Raw genomic sequence first — 21097 nt, forward strand, 5'->3', positions numbered from 1 at the left:
TCAGAAAACTCACACAGGCGAAAAAACGCACAAGTGTCCTCACTGTGAGAAGAGATTCCAACGTCAAACCAATCTGAAGAAACACACATGTTCACACAATGAGACACTGTATCAGTGCAGTCAATGTGGACAAGTATTTAGGTATTTAGGTTCCTTGAAGAAACACCAAAAAACACACTTAGAAAAAGTCTATCAGTGTTCCCACTGTGAAAAATGTTTCCATCATAAATTTAATCTGATAATTCATGAGAGAACTCACACTGGAGAGAAACCTTACCTCTGTTTTCACTGTGGAAAGAGCTTTGCTCATCCAAGTATTTTCAAAGTTCATCAGAGAAGTCACACTGGAGAAAAACCTCATCAGTGCAGTGTTTGTGGGAAGAGTTTCAGTCGACATGACAATTTATTGACACACCAGAGACTTCACACAGGAGAAAAACCTTACAAATGTTCTCAGTGTGATAAGGCGTTTACTCAAAGAGTTCTCCTGAGAATCCATCAGAAAGTTCACACAGGAGAGAAATCCACCAGTGAATCTCTGGGTAGAGATTCACTTAATTGAGAGGTTTTCAAACACATCAGAAGAAACCTGTAAAAAAGACTTCAGACAAAGATAAAATATTAGCCAAAGTCAGAACTGCAGAAAAACGAAAACAATTCACATTTCATTGCACGTTTTGAAATATCTTAGCGCACAGAGTTGCTCCTAGTGACAAAATTCAGACAATTCTTAGAGATTAAAGAAAAGATCCTAGTAAAGAAAAAGTAATTCATCAAGCATCTAAACCCTTAAAAGAGCTCTTAAGGTCAAAAAGTTTAGGAGTTGCAAGGAGGACATTTAAGAGACTCAAGAGTTTCTTTTGTAGCAGAGAAGACGAAACACAAAAAGTGAGAACAAATGTTTTGCTGTGCATGAGAATTTCCATATAACTTTCAAGGTTAGTCTGAATTTTTTTTGTACTTTGTGTGTGATCAACTTCTGATTTTCTGGGTTGTCTTGTACAGCTGGTTTGATGCAATGCAAATTGTTAAAGCGCTATATTAAATTAAATTGAATGACAGTGAGTTAATAAGACACAACACATTAGATGTTTGTGACCGATCCTATTAGAGACACGCTAACATCTCCAAAACAGCGCAGAAATACCATAGCATCAGAATTATAAGTAATCGTATTAACATATTTGGCAACATGAGAAATGAATCTATGCAGATGATTTGGACGGTCACAACGGTCACAATCTGATCACACGAACAATTACAGCACCTATAGAAACTTACTGTGTCACTGTTCATTTTCTATCAAATAAGCTTGTGTTAAAACAGCATGGAAAAATGATATGTATGTATACACGCATATATGTGACCCTGGACAACAGAACCAGTCTTAAGTAGCAAGGGAATTTTTTAAAAATTCGTCAAAAATACATTGTAGGGATAAAAATGTAAGATTTTCCTTTTTTGCACAGAATCATAAGGATATTAGCTTTACTGTAGCTCATTGGTAAGAGCATTGCATTAACAACGCAAGGTCGTTGGTCCTAGGGGATTGCACATACCTATGTATAAATGTATAGGACATTGAAATGTAAGTCGCTTTGGATAAAAGCGTCTGCCAAATGCCTAAATGTAAATATTAAGTAAAGATCATGTTCTATGAAGATATTTTATTTACAGTACGAAATGTATTCCACAGTGCCTCAGATTAACATCTTTAAAGGCGATTTTCTCAATATTTTGCTTTTTCTAAACCCTCAAATTCCAGCTTTGTAAACAGTTGTTGTTCCCCCAGATAGTGTCCTGTCCTAACAAACCATTTATCAATAGAAAGCTTATTTCTTCAGCTTTCAGATAATGTAAACATCTCAATTTCAAAAAATCTACCCTTAAGACTGGTTTTGTTGTCCAGGGTCACACATGTAAAACTGAACGAATCAATGTAACTGCAAACTAACCACCCCATAGTTAAGAGCGCCCTTCTTGGCCAACCAACCAATCACAGTCTTCAAAAGACTGTGTCATACATAGTAACGTGATCCTGAATCACTTTTGAGCAAAGACTTATGTAGAAGAGTTTAAGATAAATTAAGAGTTTTCTGAGAGGATTCTTATCATCTGGGCCCTGGTCTTTAAATCTTATATAAGTTTTTATCTAGAGATATAAAGACAAAATCTGATTATCATAACAGTTGACAGACTCCAGCAGATCGTCCCCTTGGAATTAAAAGGTTCTCTCTGAGATTATTCACAGATTCTTACTTACATTAGGTGATGTTATGGTCATTGTGGGGCTTTTTTATAAGAATAATAACATTTTTCTACAAAGTCAACTGGAATATAAAAACTTTGAAGGATGTTCATGAAATGGTGAATTGTCTGTTGTCTTTTGCAGTGTCCAGTTGTGTTTGAATCGTAAGGTAACACAACTGGAACTGACTGAATGTCATATCTATATTGACCGTTAAAACCGTTCCAGTCGCGCGCTCTGTAGAAAGAAGTCATGTGGTGATCTTAATATCATCAGTTGTATAACCGACGGTCAAATCATACTCGTAATCCAAATAATATTAACGATAGTTTGTAAATACGACAAAAAATATTCGTAAGGCAGTCGTATACAATAGCTCTGACGTCACTGAGCCGCTGTATGTGAGTCACATGACCGTTACGAGGGGCGCCACAAGAGAAACCTGACTGGAGTTGTGAATTATCTTAAAATAAATTGCTTAACTCCAAATGAGCCGATTGGATTGTTCAACGTAGAAAACTGAACAAAGTTATTAACAGTTTCCTTAGAAATCACAAGTTTATTTAGCACAACTCACCAATACGTTCAACATCCACCAAAACCGCCACGTTAACCGTCGTTTGGCTCCCTCTAGAGGGGCGTCGGCTGCAGACATCTCACTTTTACCGACGCCAGGGTCTGACCAATGGCGAGCTCGCGTTACATGACGGACGTTGGGGACGTCCAACGAACACGCGCCGTCTAGAAATGAGGGCGGCTTCGCGCTGGACTTCACGGTGGTCGCCTGACCGGATGGAAAAGTTTGTGCAGCGATGAAGAGATCGTCGTGAGTTTCTCTGGAGTTTGTAGCAGCGTATTCAAAGTCGTCATGGGGAACCGGGGGATGGAAGACCTGATTCCCCTCATTAACAAACTGCAGGACGCGTTCAGCTCCATCGGTCAGAGCTGCAATCTGGAGCTGCCGCAGATCGCTGTGGTGGGCGGCCAGAGCGCGGGGAAGAGCTCGGTGCTGGAGAACTTTGTGGGCAGGTGATTGTGTGTGAGAGAAAATACCGTGTGTGTGTCACGAGTTTGTTGTGTAAAATGAAGAGTTGTTGTCACAGGGGCTGTATCTTAGTAACTGTTAGAGTTTGTGTCAATTTCTGCGAGTTTTCATACCAGTGCTTACGTGGATTTTGAAACGAGCCTCTAAAATGAAAGTAATAGGATACCGTCTTGCAAAATAAAAAAAATGCCATGTTATAAAAATGCTATGGTATACTTTAGTAAATTTGTATACGACCCTGCTAGCACAGGTAACGTACGTCTGCTGTGTAAGAACAATTAAGAAAGAGCAGTTTCACATCCATTCTAAATCATAAACATCTTACAAACATTTCCTAGATGTCTATACGATGTCTGACAGATGAGCAAACAATGTCTTGCAGATGTATTGCAGACATCCAATAGACATCTGGCAGATGTTTGTGTGCTATCAGGGTACAGTTTTATTTTTATAAATAATACTAAAGTACAATGTCGTAACTTTACTATAGTAAATACGTAAGTGTGCTAGACTTACGAAAATGAAGCAAGCTTTTTCTGATAAAACTGTAGTAACAACGGTTCTTTGGTGCATTGATTAGTATCAACCCATAGTTTGACTACAGTCACCATGTTCTTTTGCTTTGTTTTAACCATCGATCATTTTTTTGGTGAGGGTACGTTGCTTTTGTTAAAAATACTGCACTATACTCTAGTACCTTCAATATAGTGAATACTATAGTATACGACAGTCTTTTTATAAATGGACTATACTCTAGTAACTTTATTAAAGGAAATACTATAGTAAAATGCTAACCTTATGAAAAGTAACTATGTTTTTGTGGTAAAACGGTAGTAACAACGCTGCTTTGGTGCATTGATTACTATAGGAAAAAACATGGATCATTTTTGTGAGGGTACATTGTTTTTTAGAAACAAAAAGATTACGGTATACTCTAGTACCTTTAATATAGTAAATACAATAGTATACTACAGCGTCTTTTATAAAAGGATTATACTCAAGTAACTTTATTTTTAAATACTATAGTACTGTATTCTACAGTCAGTATTTTTATGTGAAATGTTTTGTGTGTAGATGTTTTGATGCACATGTGTTCGCAAATCTTTCCCTTATGAAGTTGAACCATGGTTTCACTAAAGAACATGGTTACTATAGTAAAACCCTGATAAACACAACCATGTTTTTGCAACATTAGCCATAATTTATCCATGGTGTTTGAGGAAAACTGATTAAAATGGTAAAACATTTCACAGGTTTAGGTTTAGTCGTCGAGAGAGAAAAGACTTGAAATGACAAACAGAAACAGTTGTCCATTAATGAGTCCAACATGTCAACGAAAGTCAAACATTAACCATCATCTGTAATATTGTAAGCAATAAAGTCAAATTGTTAGCGTGTTCTTAAAGGAACGTCAGGAGTGGTAGTGACTGGTGCTGTTGTCTGTGGCATTTGAAAGGAATCGCTCAAACAAAATCGTGAGAAGATTTTTGTATTGGAATGACTGAACAAACTACATTGTTTAATTTTTGACAAAAATGCCATTTATTATTGTGGGCTGACCTTCTATCATGAGGTTTGAAGGATTCGAGTATCTATGGGTTGAATAGACTTTCGGAGTCATTTCACCAGGCGTTGGCATGTGCTGGCTTGACATGTTCATGACGCGTTCCAGGAAGACACACATGAGTCATAATTATAATATTTGTGGGAAGTGATACTACATTTATTTAGAGGTTGTGAGGTTCATTTCTGGGGGGTGTCTGATAAAGATTGATTTACTCATTTTATCAACACTTTAAAAGGCTGGGTCGGGTCAAACACATGGTGGGGTACACTCAACTTCTGTCATTTAAATCAACTTACGCAAGGGTTGTCAAATAGAGAGTTAACTTAACCCAACGCCTGGGCTTGTCCGTACTTTACCCCACCATGAGGTGTAGAAACACTTAACTGGACGCGTTCATCCATGAACTTGTAGAAATTTGTGCAGCGTGCATAAAACCGAATGAACTCATTTCTAGGCTTTTGAATTTGTACACTCCACGCTTTCTCATTTGCATATTTTCTTTTGCTTTGTCATTCAGGGATTTTCTCCCAAGAGGATCTGGGATTGTTACTCGCAGACCACTTATTCTCCAGCTGGTAAACAGCAAAGCAGGTACACACACGACTAAAGGGATAGTTCGCCCAAAGACGAAAAGTCTGTCAGTGAGCAAACAGATCTCATCCCCCATTGACTCCCATAGTATTATTTTCCCTACTACGGGAGTCAATGGGGGATGAGATCTGTTTGGTTTCTTTGTGTTCAGCAGAACAAGACACTGATACAGGTTTGAAATGACAAGAGGGTGAGTAAAGCATGACAGAATTTTCTTTTTTGGCGAACTACGGCTTTAATTGTGTATATTATTGTTATAGTATTTAGCGATGGCAGCCTGATTAGTAAAACATGAAAATTCATGTTTTTCCCATTTGCTCACACAAGATGTATATTACCAAAATGGTGGAAAATTATGTTTGCACTGGCAAAATATGATTACAAATGACATGCACAGATTGATTGATAACATATTGAATATTACATAACTTTCTCTCTAGAATATGCCGAGTTCTTGCACTGTAAGGGTCGCAAGTTTGTGGACTTTGATGAGGTTCGGTTGGAGATTGAAGCAGAGACGGAGCGAATTACAGGCTCCAATAAAGGAATTTCACCAGTTCCCATCAACTTGCGTGTTTACTCACCAAACGGTAACTCACAATTCAGAAGTTAATGTAAGAGTCACATAAGACTTAAGTTTAGCAGACTCAATCTCCCCAACTTTTTTTCTCTTTCTCTTGTTTTCTTACAGTTTTGAATCTCACGCTGATAGACCTTCCTGGCATGACTAAGGTTGCAGTTGGAGACCAACCAGTAGACATTGAGTATCAGATCAGGTAAGTGTTTGTGAAATGATGGTGTAGAGCACACGTGTCAAACACAGAGTTCAGCTCCAACCGAGAAGTTTCTAGATATTGTGAAGATCTTGATGAGCTGGATCAAGTGTGTTTCTTTAGCGATGGTGATAAACCCTGGCCCTCCAGGAACTGAGTTTGATACCCGTAGTGTAGAGTAGCATATCAGGTGACTGACAGATGTTCTGTTGTTGCTTATAGAGACATGTTGCTGCAGTTTATTTCCAAGGAGAACTGCCTAGTTCTTGCTGTCACACCCGCCAACACTGATCTCGCCAATTCAGACGCCTTAAAAATGAGCAAGGAGGTCGATCCCCAGGGTAAGAAAACGTTTTGTTTATACGTGCGTACGTATAACCATGTGCCAAAAAATGAAAGGTTTGGTGTGTTGGAAAACATTCTCATACAGACAACAACGATGTGAAAACGATTTCTACGGGTCAGCGAAAACGTAAAAAAAAAATATGCCTGCCAGGCCGTTAGATGGTATAAGTAAAGTTGTAATAAAAAGTATAGGTGTATAAAAACTATAATTTCACAACCTTGCACTTTTTTTCATTTAATATCGATAACCAATTCACAACCTGTTTTTGGAAGTTAACGTTTTCACGTCCCAAATACATTGTGGTTGTGTAACCAATTGACCAAAACGCATAAACGATTTGAGAGTTGCTCAGCGCTTTGATAAACCTCACATTCTATGTTCCGTTACCTTGATCTGAGGAGATCGAATGACAAATGAGAGTTTATTGTTAATCTTTGCCCTGCAGGTCTTCGCACCATCGGTGTCATCACCAAACTGGATCTAATGGATGAAGGAACAGACGCCAGAGATATCCTAGAAAACAAACTACTGCCTCTACGCAGAGGTACAGAGACAAACACACTGGATTAGTGTTGTTTCTGATCTAATCAAGAGTTTCTTGTCAAATAAAGGTGTAAGGTTAAGCTTCTGTAGACTTTGACATGTACTCGTGTGTTCAGGTTATATTGGTGTGGTGAACCGCAGTCAGAAGGACATCGACGGGAGAAAAGATATTCGCGCCGCACTGGGAGCGGAGAGGAAGTTCTTTCTTTCTCATCCTGCGTACAGACACATGGCCGAGAGAATGGGCACACCATACCTGCAAATAACACTCAACCAGGTACACACACGCACCTGCAGAAGACACTTAACCAGGTACACACACACCTTACCTGCTCAAAATGTTTGATGTTTCAGCAACTGACGAATCACATTCGAGACACACTGCCGGCGCTGCGCAGTAAACTTCAGAGTCAACTGCTGTCTTTAGAGAAGGAAGTGGATGAGTACAAGAACTACAAACCTGATGATCCAACACGCAAGACTAAAGCTCTACTACAGTGAGAGCACACACTAAACCAAGACATGTCATGGCTGTCATTGTTTTGATGTCAATGTAACCGCGTCTCGTGTGCAGGATGGTTCAGCAGTTCGGGGTGGACTTCGAGAAGCGGATCGAGGGTTCTGGAGATCAGGTGGACACGCTTGAACTCTCTGGCGGAGCGCGCATCAACCGCATCTTTCATGAACGCTTTCCTTTTGAGCTTGTCAAGGTAACTATGTGCACGTTGCTATGGAAATGGCAGTCATTCTTAGCAACGAGTTTAAAAAATACAACACAAAAGGTGAATAGATGTGCACTTTCAGTATGAATATAATGTGTGGCTTAGGGAGTCTTGTTAGTGTTTTGTAAATCAGACTAATGCATCTTGGCTTAGGTTTAGTGTCAAGAGAGGAAAACAAGATATTAATACAAGGAAACAAACCTGTGTATGTGTGTCAGATGGAGTTTGATGAGAAGGAGCTGAGAAGAGAGATCAGTTACGCAATAAAAAACATTCATGGTGTCAGGTAAGAGTACACAAACTGCTTATATTGCTGACAGACACACACGCTTAAACAACAACATATACTGCAATGTTTTTACATTTGAATATATTTTTCCTTTGTTATTTTTAAGGATGCACAATAAATTATCGGCCATATCTGTATTTATTATCTACCATATCGGTATTTATTATCGCACACATAGGAATTTAATATCGCCCATATTGGTTTCACAAGTTCACCTACGCAGATAATAGAGTAGTTTTGAGGGTAAGCGTATTTTGCATGCTGTGGGGAGAGGGCTCCGAGCTCGTTTATTCTTCCGAGCTCAGAGCACTCCCCCCTTTCCGGGGTGAGAGCTCCGAATCTGGCATTAGCATGAACCCGGAACACTCCCCCCCCCCTTTTGTGTCCTGCTGGAGACGAGGGGCTCCAAATGAGGAGCCGGGGTGGTGGTGGGATGCTTGAGACTGAAGAGAGAGTGAAGGTAAGACGTCTTGACTATTTAGAGAGACACTCTCTCTCTCTCTTTTAAGTGATAGGTTGATTGTTGTGATTGCTGACAGCCGACCAGCCGAGTTAATTATGTGCTCCTGCTCCTCCCGAACTTAGTTTAGTAAAACACCATATAAATTATCGCTCATATCGGTATAAATTTTAGAGATATTAATGAATGTGTAAATTATGGGAACAAAAGCATTTTGTTTGAAGCAGACTGTCAGACTGCTTTCTGTCTTGAGACCTGTTAGACTTGTGGATATAAAGAACATTTTTTTGGGTTGCTCTGGAAGAACATCTATAATTTGTTTATAAAATAAACATTATACCAGCAACGTTTAAAAGTTAAAGAATCTTTAATAATTGTGAAGTAGGCGTGGTACATAATTTTCAGTCACAGAAAATGTAACATTCAAATTTAGATACTTTATATCAGCCAATATATTGGTTATCGGCATCCAATGTTGAAGAATTATCGGTTATCGTTATCGGCCAAAATCGACATATAGTGCATCCCTAGTTACATTGAACGTGTCTGCTTACAGTCAGCATTGTCCAAATGACCCTGTTCATACGGATCTGCTAAAACGATTATAAACGTTGTATTATGTGTGCCGTAATGTCACTTTTACACAAATTTATATCCTTTAATATATATATTTTTTATTCTGGCCCCCTTAAAAACTGTTGTTTTGTATATGAACAGCCAAAAGGCATACAAGTTTTCAGATTTAAAGTTGACAAAAAAGACCAGCTAGCACAGGTACGTCGGCTTAAGATCTGTAAAACGTCTGCTGTGTAAAAACAATTGACAAACGTCTGGCAAAGAGCATACATATATTGTGGATCATAAACGTCTCAGAGACGTATTGCAGAGCAAACAATCCCTGTATTTTAAAAAGACGTCTCCAAGATGTATGTGTGCTAAACTTCACTGAGATGAGCATTGTGACGTTACACTTCTGCTTCCTACTCCAGACCCCACGGTTGTGTTTTCAGATCACTTTTATTCACTTCTGTATTTATAAAAAATATTCTCAGGTTTCAACTCATAAACAAACTCTCAAACTTACACACACATTCTTTTTTTATCTCTTTGTGTTTGTATTTTCTTCAATCTCTGGCTCTCTGTGTGTGCTGACAATACTTATCGTGTGTGCGTGATCTCAGGACGGGGCTGTTCACACCTGATCTGGCATTTGAGGCTATAGTGAAAAAGCAGGTGATCAAGCTGAAGGAGCCGTGTTTGAAATGTATTGATCTGGTGATTCAGGAGCTGATCAATACAGTCAGACAGTGTACACGGAAGGTACCGCACGCCTGATATCTTTAACAAACTCACCCCCTCGCTCGTGTGTGTGTGTGTGTGTTGATTGTCTTCAAAGCAAAAACACTCAGACAATACTTCTGTACAGAACAGAGCTGAGAGACATCGGAGTCCAAATCCCCTCAATACAACAACACATAGAAGAAAAGAAACGTTCTTTACACATCTGCGGTTCGGCGGTGACGTTTGCGTCTGTTTAAGACGCAGGAAGAATTTCGGGAAAATACTCATGGGACACTAAGACACGTATGACAGGAAACATGTAATGTGTGGACAACCCAAAAGAAATCAAATTTTATTTTTAAGTACATTTTATCGCAAATGTATTACGAATGTTTTACTACTTAAATCAAACGATTAATATAGTCAAAAGAAAACTTGTCTCTCTCTGTCGCCATCTCTGTATAAAACATAAAACTACACATCGTAAAATTTCTGTCGTTTTCTTTACGTGTGCGTAAGTTACGTGGTGTAAAAATCAATATTATAATTTAAATTATAAGCCTTTTAATTGCTGTTCAACAGCGATTATTTGATGTAATTGCTCATTTACTGATATTTGTTCATTTTAAACGAAAACGTACAAAACGGTTCATGTTTGACAAAAGAATAACCATCAAAAGCTGTCCCATGATCCCTCAGGACGGGTCTGTTCACACCTGATCTGGCGTTTGAGGCTATAGTGAAACAGCAGCTGGTGAAGTTAAAGGAGCCGTGTCTGAAATGTGTAGATTTGGTGTTGTCTGAGCTCGCCACGCTCATCCGCAAGTGCACAGAGAAGGTAATTCATCCTGGAAATAAAAGAGTTTCTTTAGCCAATGGTTTCTGCAGGAATCTCCCTTTAATCCAGTTACTCCACCCTCTCTGATTGACAACTTCTCTCAACCAATCATCTCACAGATTTCATTGTGATGAATCTCTCAGCCCTGTGTATGTTCACACCTCTGATTGTGTTTGATTTCATTCTCATGTGTTTCTGAGGTCAATGAAAATGATATTTCATATTCTGTTGTAGTGACAGACAGATGATCAGCTCGAGTCTGTTTTTGCTTTGTTTAGATGTTGTGTGTCTCTCATTGTGTTCACTAATCACACTAATGTACAAACACACTTACACTTGTTCTGAATGAAACTGATTTGAATTGAATCTGATGATCAGCTGAGTGTGTTTTGCGTGTGTTGTGAGCATGTGTGTGTTGGGTATGTGTGTTGTGCACGTGTGTGAATGTGTGCGCGTTTGTTGTGAGTGTGTTTTGTGCATGTTGTATGTGTGAATTTGTACGTTGTGTGCGTGTGTTTGTTGTGAGCATATGTGTGTGTGTGTGTGTGTGTGTGCGTGCACGCGCGTTTGTATGTGCTCGTCCATTTATGTGTTTTGTGGTTTAAAAAAAAATCTCTTCATCTCTGCCAGTCAGTGTGTGTGTGTGTGTGTGTGTGTGTGTGTGTTTTTGCTGCTGTTCTCTTGTCTGTGTGTTGTGAGTATTTGGGCTGCAGTTGTCTGTGTGTTTTGTAGTTGAACTCGTATCCTCAACTAAGAGAAGAGACGGAGAGAATCGTCACCACCTACATCAGAGAGAGAGAGAGCAAGACCAAAGACCAGGTGTGTGTGTCTGTGTGTGGATGGTGTTGTTATTTTTACACTGTTGTGTATTTAATGTTGTGTGTGCTTTATAGGTGATGCTGCTGATAGACATCGAGCTCTCGTACATTAACACAAACCACGAGGACTTCATCGGCTTTGCTAAGTGAGTGACCTTTGACCTCCTCGTACTGACCTCGGCCCTGTGTGTAGTTGTGTTGAACAGGTGTGTGTGTTTTGTGTTTCAGCGCTCAGCAGAGAAGCGCGGCAGTCACTAAGAAGAGAGCCATGCCCAACCAGGTGACACACAAAAACTGTTCTTCATGACGAACACTGAGTGCTGATTGGTTTGTTTCTTTTTCTCATTAACATATCCCCGCCCCTCTGTTCAGGTGATCAGAAGGGGTTGGCTGACGATCAACATTAGCATCATGAAGGGCGGCTCGAAAGATTATTGGTTCGTTCTGACGGCCGAGTCCTTCTCCTGGTACAAAGATGAGGAGGTTTGTGTGTGTGTGTGTGTGTGCGTGCGTGCGTGTTCTGGATAAACTGTGAGTGTAGAAGACTTAATTTTGTGTTTTTTGTGTGTGTGTTCCAGGAGAAAGAGAAGAAGTTCATGCTCCCTCTGGATAATCTGAAGATCAGAGATGTGGAGAAAGGGTTCATGTCCACCAAACACACCTTTGCCATCTTCAACACCGAGCAGAGGTGTGTGTGTGTATGTGTGTGTGTTTGTAAATGCTAAGTTATAAATCATAAATGTGATTATAATCACAATATCGTAATATGTTCAGTTTATGATTCCATACAATAAACAGAATTACGGATTGTATACACCGGGACAATAATTGCACACGCTTAACGGCAGTGATTTTAGGCGTTCACACCCAAACAATTTCCACTGGCGATGAGCCGAGTGAACGTGCAAATTCACTCCCTGACATAGATGGCGCGCACACTCACATTGTGTCCTTTGTTTAGTCACGAGGCGTTAAACTTCGACGATAAACGCGCACGATTATCATCCCGGTGGTAACAATCCCTTAGGTTCTCATTATGAAGCATTAATAAAAAAAAAACTATTACAAATTTTAATATCAGATTTATTTACAAAACTATAACAATTTTATTTTCATTTACAATTTTCAGTAACATTTGTCATGGTACATACGATTTCTTGTTGTATAATTTAAAATAAAAACCTGCACATCAGTGAATCAAATTTGAAAAGGTGCCTGTAGATTATTTCTGATCACAATCAAGAAGAAACTCACTCTCTGTTATTTTGAATCTAGACTGCGATACCAAGCTCAACCAGTAGATGTCAATATACCATAGGGTATATTATGGGTATATTTCTAAAATGCGAACGAACTACAGGAGCCATTCAACAAATTGTTTATTTTATACTATTATTATACAATTAAATAATAATATAAATCAATATTAACTTAAATTAAATATAAATAGTAATATTATTACACAGTAGCCAAACATCTAACCGTTTTCATCCCATGAAATACTATATATCGTCACACCCTTATTGGTATGTTTACAATATGTTTGTGTTTAGGAACGTGTATAAAGATCTCCGTCAGATTGAGTTAGCCTGCGACTCTCAGGAGGACGTGGACAGTTGGAAAGCCTCTTTTCTGCGAGCGGGAGTCTATCCTGAGAAGGATCAGGTACCTTTTACACCTCTACACCAGAAGAGCACCTAAATCTGAATCATCCGATTCACCAATCTTATTCGTTCCATACCTGAACTAAGTCATGATGTCTCATCGTTGTCTCGTGTTCTCAGGCGGAGAACGAGGACAGCGTGCCGGCCGACTCTATCTCCATGGACCCTCAGCTGGAGAGGCAGGTGGAGACCATCCGTAACCTGGTGGATTCTTACATCGGCATCGTCAACAAAAGCATCAGAGACCTCATGCCCAAAACCATCATGCACCTCATGATCAACAGCGTGAGTGTGGGCGGGGCTTATCTCCCGCATCATCGTCGTCTGTTTGAGATGGATTGATTTAAAGTGAATCTGTATCATAATCCTTCTATTTTTGGTGGATTTGGATATAAGGCGTAAACAGTGGTGGATGAAGATTACATAGATTCTAAAAAAAAATGCTTAAAACAACATATTTAGGTAACATAATTGAGTAATTTATTACATACAATTAAAGACCTTTAAATCTATTGCAGCAGCTTCTACTTTTCATAGCGGTATTTGGTGTCCGTTTATCAGGAAGTTACTTTATTCGCAGATGTTTTTTACGACACTCAAATTTTGCATTTGTGTTAAAGTCCGAGTGACAAAAAATTACAATGCTTATTTGTATATTGCAGCGTTTATTGTAAATAATTTATCAATGTGGCTGTGTGGCCTCATAATCTGAAGTTTAAATCTGAAAATGCACTTCTGCACTCTAGTGACTATCCGTTTTAAATGACGTATGTTGGACGGCTTGGGCGGGGCATCCATTAACTCCTCCCCTTCAACTGTCAGTCTGCTGCCAGTTCCTTTTCAAAATGCAACAGCTGTTTCTATACATCCGATCGCAGCTAAAAACACCACACCCGCTATTTTTTTCACTCGACATTCCATTTCATTCGGAAATGCGTCAAAATACAGAAGTAAAAGAGATCTGAATTTCCAATTCACGGGGACTTTAATCTTGCAAATTCAACGGTCAAAACTTACCCAAGTTGCTGAAAATTAACTTTGGTTTTGAATAAATTATAAAAGAATGGAAACTTTTCTCACATCATATTTAACAATGCACAATTGATGAAGTGTTATATTGTCTGTGTCTGTCAGGCGAAGGAGTTCATTTACTCGGAGCTGCTGGCGTATCTCTACTCGTCTGCAGACCAGAACAGTCTGATGGAGGAGTCCGCAGAACAGGCACAGCACAGAGACGAGATGTTGCGTATGTATCACGCTCTCAAAGAGTCTCTACACATCATCGGTGACATCAGCACCAGTACGGTGTCTGTTCCTTTACCGCCCCCTGTGGACGACACCTGGATACAGAGTGACCCCAGGTATCAGTACATGCTTGACATTGGAACCCATCACCTTGGTATTGCTAGCGTTGCTCATTAGCATATTTCTCTCTCTCTCAGTCCTCCACCTCAGCATAAGCCGTCAGTAAGTGCTCCGCCTCCTGGTCGACCTCCTGCGGTGCGAGGCCCCACCCCTGGTCCTCCTGCCCCTCCTCCTAATAACCCCACCCTTGGATTTGCATTTCCACCTGTGCCAACCCGGCCCGGACCACCTCCTGTCAACTCTAATACTTATGGGACGCTGGAGCCGTTTGCTCCACCCCCTCTGGTTCCATCACGACCTGCCCGCGTGCCGCCCGCTCTGCCTCCTGGCATACCCAGGTACGACGGACACACTTTCACTTTTAATAAACCATAAGGTTTCGCCAAGCTCTGTGAAATGAAGATTGAGCATTTGTTAGGGATTTTAAAAGTATCAGTGTTGAGTATTGACAAAAATCCTATCGAGTTTGTTAACCCATTTCATTGTACTGATAATGATTAAAGCCACTTTGAGAAATTTAGATCGATTTTTTGAGTTGATGCTAATCGTCTACAAGCTATTGGCTCATTAATCTCATAATAGAAACGTTGAGTGTGTGATCATTGTGTGTATGTGTGTGTGTAGCAGGAGACCACCGGCAGCTCCCAACAGACCCACTATAATCAGACCATCAGAACCGTCTCTACTGGACTGAAGACCTCAGACTTCCACATACTAAAACCAAAGAGCAACGCACGCACACACATCATTGTTTACAACATCTCATTGCCTCGTGTTTACGTAACAATCATTCACATTTTAAACAACATACATGTGTATGTAGAAATTGTAACCTGTCGCGAACAGCACATCATTAACTTGATTTAAGTCCATTTATTTCATATTCAGCCTTTGACTGACACAGCAAAACAGTGTTAAACTTGACTGAACAGTAATGACGAATCTTTAATCCTTTAGTCTGACACTCCATTTCTTATTATTTCTCTATATACACTTTAATATTTATATATGATGACAACAGACACTATATTCAATTTGGTAATCGTACAGTGTAACGGCATTACTGTAACACACCAACATCTCAAGTCTCACGTTTATTAATCTACTGAGTTTTAAAACCTCAAACACTATCATTTTCGCAACTTTCTCTACGAATCCACCATTTTGCCTTAAGCTGTTTAATTAAATACTACTCTAATATATCTATTTGTTGTTTATGTGATCTGCAAAAATCTGCTTCTTTGAGTATTTTTGCCTCGTTTACAAGTAAAAATAAAATCGCTTTATTGTTATTCATGTTTATATTCTGTATTTTCATTGCTTGTCTTTTTTTACTTCTGTCATTTTGACATCTGCAGGCTAGTGAACAAACTTTAACGATGATTGATTTAATTGCCTGAAATAACTGGTATATAAAAGAGAATAAACTTTTTGCAATTTCCATTGATGAGCACTAAATGTATTTGTTTATTTATATTGATTAAATTGTGTAATTAATTTTGTTTGTCAATAGTTTGCGGCCACTGCATATATACACTGCATTTATATCTGCATATAATTCATGATGATTTATTACTGAACTTTAAAGCTTTTAGATTTCAAATCACTTTCGAATGTTTAATATTAATATATTTGAATATTACAACCTTGATAATTGTTATTGTGTGAATACTACAAATATGATAGCGTATGGTTGACATTATAGCCGGATGACAGGATAGCTTTCCTGTAGCTTAGTGGTAAGAGCGCAATGTTGAGGGTTCGATCCCAGGGGATTTACGTATAAATATATAGGATAATGCAATGTAAGTCGCTTTGGATAAAAGCGTGTGCCAAATGCATAAATGTGAATGTAAATAGCAGCTGGTGGTTTTACACGCGTTTAACATTTTAAAACCACAATGATTACAAACAAAGCCAAAGAGAAAACCGAAATAAACTAAATTTAAAATTTTATTTGACTGATAGCATTAGTTTATTCATTAGATATGGCAATATTGTAATCATTGTTTTTTTCCCACAGTAATCGCATCAATCTTAATCTCGTAAATGGTCAAATGTGAGACTGTAACAGGCGTAGTTTGGAGGAAGTTTAGATCAGAGCTACAAGCACTTGACACAGCAGTCGTTTAATCTCACTGCTGGACTGTTAGCTTGATGTCAACACTATACAGTATTCACAACGTTTATTTATTCAAAAGTAAAGTAAGAAGTTTAATAAAAATAAAACAGGCTATATTTGCATTCACTTTATTAAAACCTATTAATAGACCAACTTAATTTCAATGTGGCGTACAAAACAGAATATTCAATGCAAAAAATAAAGAACTAAATTTGCTGGTGCGAAAGGAATGCTGTCGACATTCATCAACAACCAGTAAAAATATATGATAGATTTCATTTGTTTCACTGTGTAAAAATCTTTACAAAAGCAAAAAGCTGTACAGAATATTCTCTTTGTTACTTAAACATCTCACATTCAACTGAAAAACTACGAACTACAAATCTCCCAAAGCGGCCGAACCTTGTTTTCCTCATATATTCGTGACTAAAACAGAACAAATATCCGTTTAAGACACAACATGATCAAATCGGTTTTATGACGTCAATAAAATTCAGTCGCACACACATCTGCTTTCTTTTGCTTAAACTCCCAACAGACAGCTAAGGTCTTTTTTCATCTCAACACTACAGTTCACTTGAATCCTGCTAAAGTGTGCCGTCCAATGAAATCGTCCAATCTGAAGAACGAGCCACACGTGCCCGATTAAAACAAATGAAGGCACTGAGTTCTCTCTGAACATTTTCGGAGTGGGCAGCGTGACGTCGGCGTGTTTTATGAGCGGACTTTCCGCTTGTCGTCAAACAGACGTCGGACTGTGTAGACCTGAGTCAGCGCTACGCTCAACATGACCATCAGGTTGACACAGGACCAGAAGGAGACCCGCCACAGGTTGTCCTCCAGCAGGTTTCGGTCACGCGCCTCGAACGCCCGAAGGACCGTCTGCATCTGACGACTGCGTTCCAACCGCCGGTGAACGGAGTCCATCGACTCCTGTGGTAAAGGTGAACAAAGAATGTCAGATTTGAACAATTCAAGCATATTATATAATTTCAATTTATGAAATATATTTGTGGATGTTTCCCGTAGAGAACTCACTCGTATGTCTTCTAGCTTGTATTCCAACAGGCTCTCGGGTTCTCCTAGCCCCGCCCACTCATCGTCCTCTCCAGCGTCATTGGCCGGGCTGTCCAGGATGACCTCAAAGAAGACCATCTTCTCCGAGAACCTGCTGAAGGTGTTATCAAAGCAGATCTGGTAGTCGCCGTCTGCTGTGGGCTCGACCCTAAATGTGACAAACACGTGTCAACAACAGCCAATGAAACAAGGACGTGTTCTCAGAACCCCGGCCACTAAATGCAATAGGCGCCGTTTGAAAGCATGTGACTCGAGGACTCACATGTGGACGCCGTCAGATCGGCGAAACTCTGAGACCACCTGAATCCTCTGAGGTGAGATGATGGAGAAATCCACATCCATACCTGCTCCAGCAATCACCTGCACAAATACACAAACATCATTTATTTAGACAAACAATCATGTAAAGCACTTTCACAAATCCTATTTAAGAGTTTTGATCTCAGTTCTGAATGAACAGCAAACACACAACTAACGCTTGTAATGCTGTTATCACGCTCTGACAACACGGATCTTTGACAGGACATTACAACCCAACGATAGACAAACATATCACACCCACTTAAGTCACCTGGATACGGTGGAGACTCACCAGAGTTACACATGTGTCCCAAAGGGTCATTCATGATTAATGAGCATTATCTTCACATCTAAATTGCAGACTACATGTTGTTTGTCCACCACACAATTCCTTTTTAATCTTACTTGTGAGGGCGAGTTTAAAACGAGTTCTTGTGTGTTTGTGAGTATTAAGATTTGATGTCTTTAGTTACATTTTGCAAGACATTTTTGTTCCAAAACTGCGTAACTGTCTTTGTTCTGGTGAACAGAGAAAATGATATTTGGAAGAATGCTCATAACCAGACACATTTTGCCCCCCATTGACTCCCATAATACACGTGAAACAACACAATGGTAGTCAAAATCGCCCCAGAACTGAACTGTTCTTCAAAAGATCATCTTTTGTGTTCAACAAAACAAAACAATGATGAAGTCATTTGTCCTACTATGGAAGACCATGGGGGGCAAAATCTGTCTTCCAAATGTGTTTCTGTGTTCATCACAAGTATCTTTTTACTACATTTTTTGGGGGTTGTTCTTTACGTCTCGGGGACGTCTGCTGTCAGAAGATGTCTGTTTTAAACTGCTCATTCGAAGACGTTTAGTAGATGTTTTTACACCGCAGATGTATTTGTGATCTTTAGCATTCGTATCCGGGTTATGTTTGTGATATGTGTTTGTACGATACGTGTGTGTTTGTGATGTTTTATATGTCTGAGTGTTTGATGCGGTGGCTCGACCAGTACCTGGTACTCGACCTCCATGCTGCCGTTGGTGACGGTGGTCTGGTAGAAACACTCTCTACTCCCCGCGGGCAGGACGAACGTGAACTCGCTGTCGACGTTCGGACTGAACGCGTGCACGGCGGCGAAAAACGCCGCGAAACACGCGAGCTGTGACGTGCACATCCTCCGCGCTGACGTGACGCACAGGAAAGTTTTGCAGATGCGATTTATCCGTGAACTCCCGCAGAAAAAGTTTATCCGTTTAAAATCCTCCGTCCATCGACACGTCTGTTCCGCGTCTGCAGCCGCACTCCCCACCAATCAGAGCGCACTGAGTGTCCGCCCCGCAGCCTATCAGCGTGCGGGAACTCCGCGTCGCGCACATGCCCTTTATATACACGTTTATACAGTAAAAGCGTAAACGCGAGATCAGCGGCGTTAATAGCGGCATCAAACTTCTTGATATTATTCGCATCTTTGCGTTAATCTCCAAACTTTACAGTTTAGTTGAATTGTTGTGTATCGCTGCATTTTTCCTCTGAGCACGTGGTTTGTATAACATGTCTGTTCGCTCTGGGGTCTTACAGTAGTGCACAAACACGGAACATGTGTCATTTAACATGTGACCACTAGATGACAGCATCGTATAACCACACTGAGCAGCTTTACTAAAAAGATGAAACGAAATGTACAGTTTGCAGAGCTGGTACTGTAACAAACACACAAACACACAAACACATTTCTGTCCACTCGCAGAGCAGAATGTTATTGCTGTATGTTGTTTTCTCATAGCTCATGAGATTTGGAGATCTCAGATGTGTCATTTAAAGGGACAGTTCACCCCAAAATGAAAATTCTGTCATTATTTCCTTACCTTCGATTTGTTCCCAAACTGTATAAATGTCTTTGTTCTGGTGAAAACACAGAGAAAGATATTTGGAAGAATGCTTATAACCAAACAGATTTTGCCCCCCATTGACTCTCATAGTCAATGGGGGAACAAATACAATGGGAGTCAAAAGGGGCCGAGAACTGTTCGCTGTCACATTCTTCAAAATAAATTATTCAAATAAAATAAAATTATAAAGTTATTTTTCCTACTATGGGAGTCCACGGGGGGCAAAATCTGTCTGGTAACAAGCATTCTTCCTAATATCTTTCTCTGTGTTCATTCAGACGTATCACTTTAAGTATCACATGTTTCACCTGGGAACAGAACCAAATGTTAGTGTGATTGTAGAAACACAAGAAGAGTCTGGAGGTGTAAATGAATGAAGAATGTAGAGGGAAAATCATTTGGCGTATATACTGAGATAATATTCAGTAATATTGACGTTGGATGGCAGACTTGACAAATCATTTTTTCTGGTGAAATATCAGACAGATGAGACTTAAGCAAAGTTTCCAGTTCCTCTCCATTGATGTGCAGAAGATCACATCTGTGACTATTTTTGTTATTAGACACCCTGAACGTGAAGGCGTCTGCATCACCACACACTAACAATCCCATAGAGTTACAGCAGCAGCACTTTCTTCAACTGATGCAGAAGTTTTGCTGTGTAATGAAGGAAACCTCAAGATGTCAGATACTTCTCAAAGCAAGACTTCCTTTGATTCAGATCAGACATGAGATGCGGAGGGTGTTCAGGGTCAGTTTGAGTGCTGCCGGCTTCCTGTCTTCAGCTTCATGCTGTCGCTGCACTCAAACCCTGAACCCTACATGTGTGTTTGTGTGTGCATGTGCATGTACTTGTGGGTGAGTGTGTTTTTGTGTAGGTGTGTGTGTTTGTGTGTGAGTGGATTGAGTGTGTGCGTGGGTGTCTGTGCACTAGACTATAGGTCCTCAGATAAACCAGCCACGTGTGGTCAACTTGTTTCTGTGTGTTTTTTCCGGCCTGTTCTGTATTTGTAGGCGTGTGATCTACATGCATCTGAATCCGGCAGATTTGATCATTTCATCATCCTTATGTCGTGTAAAACCTGAAAGAGTTTCTTACTTCTGCAGAACACAAAAGAAGAATGTTGAGCATCACACAAAACTGAACTCCATCGACTTCCATTG

General features: G+C 39.8%; 2 protein-coding genes across 5 annotated transcripts; one reads left to right on the forward strand and one right to left on the reverse strand.

The window, feature by feature from the left end:
• Positions 1-3103: 3103 nt before the first annotated feature.
• On the forward strand, positions 3104-15993 carry dnm2b (dynamin 2b). Of its 4 annotated transcripts, none has more exons than XM_056768175.1 (21): positions 3104-3277; positions 5378-5451; positions 5892-6041; positions 6143-6227; positions 6447-6565; positions 7016-7114; positions 7230-7390; positions 7468-7610; positions 7688-7823; positions 8054-8121; positions 9766-9904; positions 11436-11522; positions 11597-11667; positions 11750-11801; positions 11894-12004; positions 12100-12209; positions 13075-13186; positions 13306-13470; positions 14320-14546; positions 14628-14888; positions 15175-15993. In XM_056768175.1, exons 1-21 carry the CDS (start codon positions 3117-3119, stop codon positions 15242-15244), a joined length of 2601 nt encoding a protein of 866 aa, XP_056624153.1. In that variant the 5' UTR covers positions 3104-3116; the 3' UTR covers positions 15245-15993. The 4 variants fall into 4 exon arrangements, with proteins under 4 accessions (XP_056624153.1, XP_056624170.1, XP_056624161.1 ...); XM_056768192.1 differs by having other exon boundaries at positions 15178-15993; XM_056768183.1 differs by lacking the exon at positions 9766-9904 and adding an exon at positions 10565-10703.
• A 791-nt stretch (positions 15994-16784) lies between these two features.
• Positions 16785-19492, reverse strand: tmed1b (transmembrane p24 trafficking protein 1b). Its single transcript, XM_056769858.1, has 4 exons — positions 19057-19492; positions 18012-18109; positions 17711-17897; positions 16785-17605 (listed from the first exon to the last, which is right to left on the reverse strand). The coding sequence occupies exons 1-4, from the start codon at positions 19216-19218 to the stop codon at positions 17387-17389; spliced, it is 666 nt and encodes a 221-aa protein (XP_056625836.1). The 5' UTR covers positions 19219-19492; the 3' UTR covers positions 16785-17386.
• Positions 19493-21097: the final 1605 nt, after the last annotated feature.

The sequence above is a fragment of the Triplophysa dalaica genome, chromosome 2 (assembly GCF_015846415.1).
Source record: "Triplophysa dalaica isolate WHDGS20190420 chromosome 2, ASM1584641v1, whole genome shotgun sequence".
NCBI lineage: Eukaryota > Metazoa > Chordata > Actinopteri > Cypriniformes > Nemacheilidae > Triplophysa > Triplophysa dalaica.

What these genes read in the sequence shown, in the direction of transcription:
- tmed1b (XM_056769858.1), bottom strand. Translation starts at nt 19,218, where the DNA reads ATGTGCACGTCACAGCTCGCGTGTTTCGCGGCGTTTTTCGCCGCCGTG. An exon ending in GCATGGAGGTCGAGTACCAG is followed by an intron (nt 18,110 to 19,056) that starts GTACTGGTCGAG and finishes GTATTTGTGCAG; the next exon opens with GTGATTGCTGGAGCAGGTAT. An exon ending in CGATCTGACGGCGTCCACAT is followed by an intron (nt 17,898 to 18,011) that starts GTGAGTCCTCGA and finishes TGTCACATTTAG; the next exon opens with GGTCGAGCCCACAGCAGACG.
- dnm2b (XM_056768175.1), top strand. Translation starts at nt 3,117, where the DNA reads ATGGGGAACCGGGGGATGGAAGACCTGATTCCCCTCATTAACAAACTG. An exon ending in CTGGAGAACTTTGTGGGCAG is followed by an intron (nt 3,278 to 5,377) that starts GTGATTGTGTGT and finishes TTTGTCATTCAG; the next exon opens with GGATTTTCTCCCAAGAGGAT. An exon ending in GACATTGAGTATCAGATCAG is followed by an intron (nt 6,228 to 6,446) that starts GTAAGTGTTTGT and finishes TGTTGCTTATAG; the next exon opens with AGACATGTTGCTGCAGTTTA.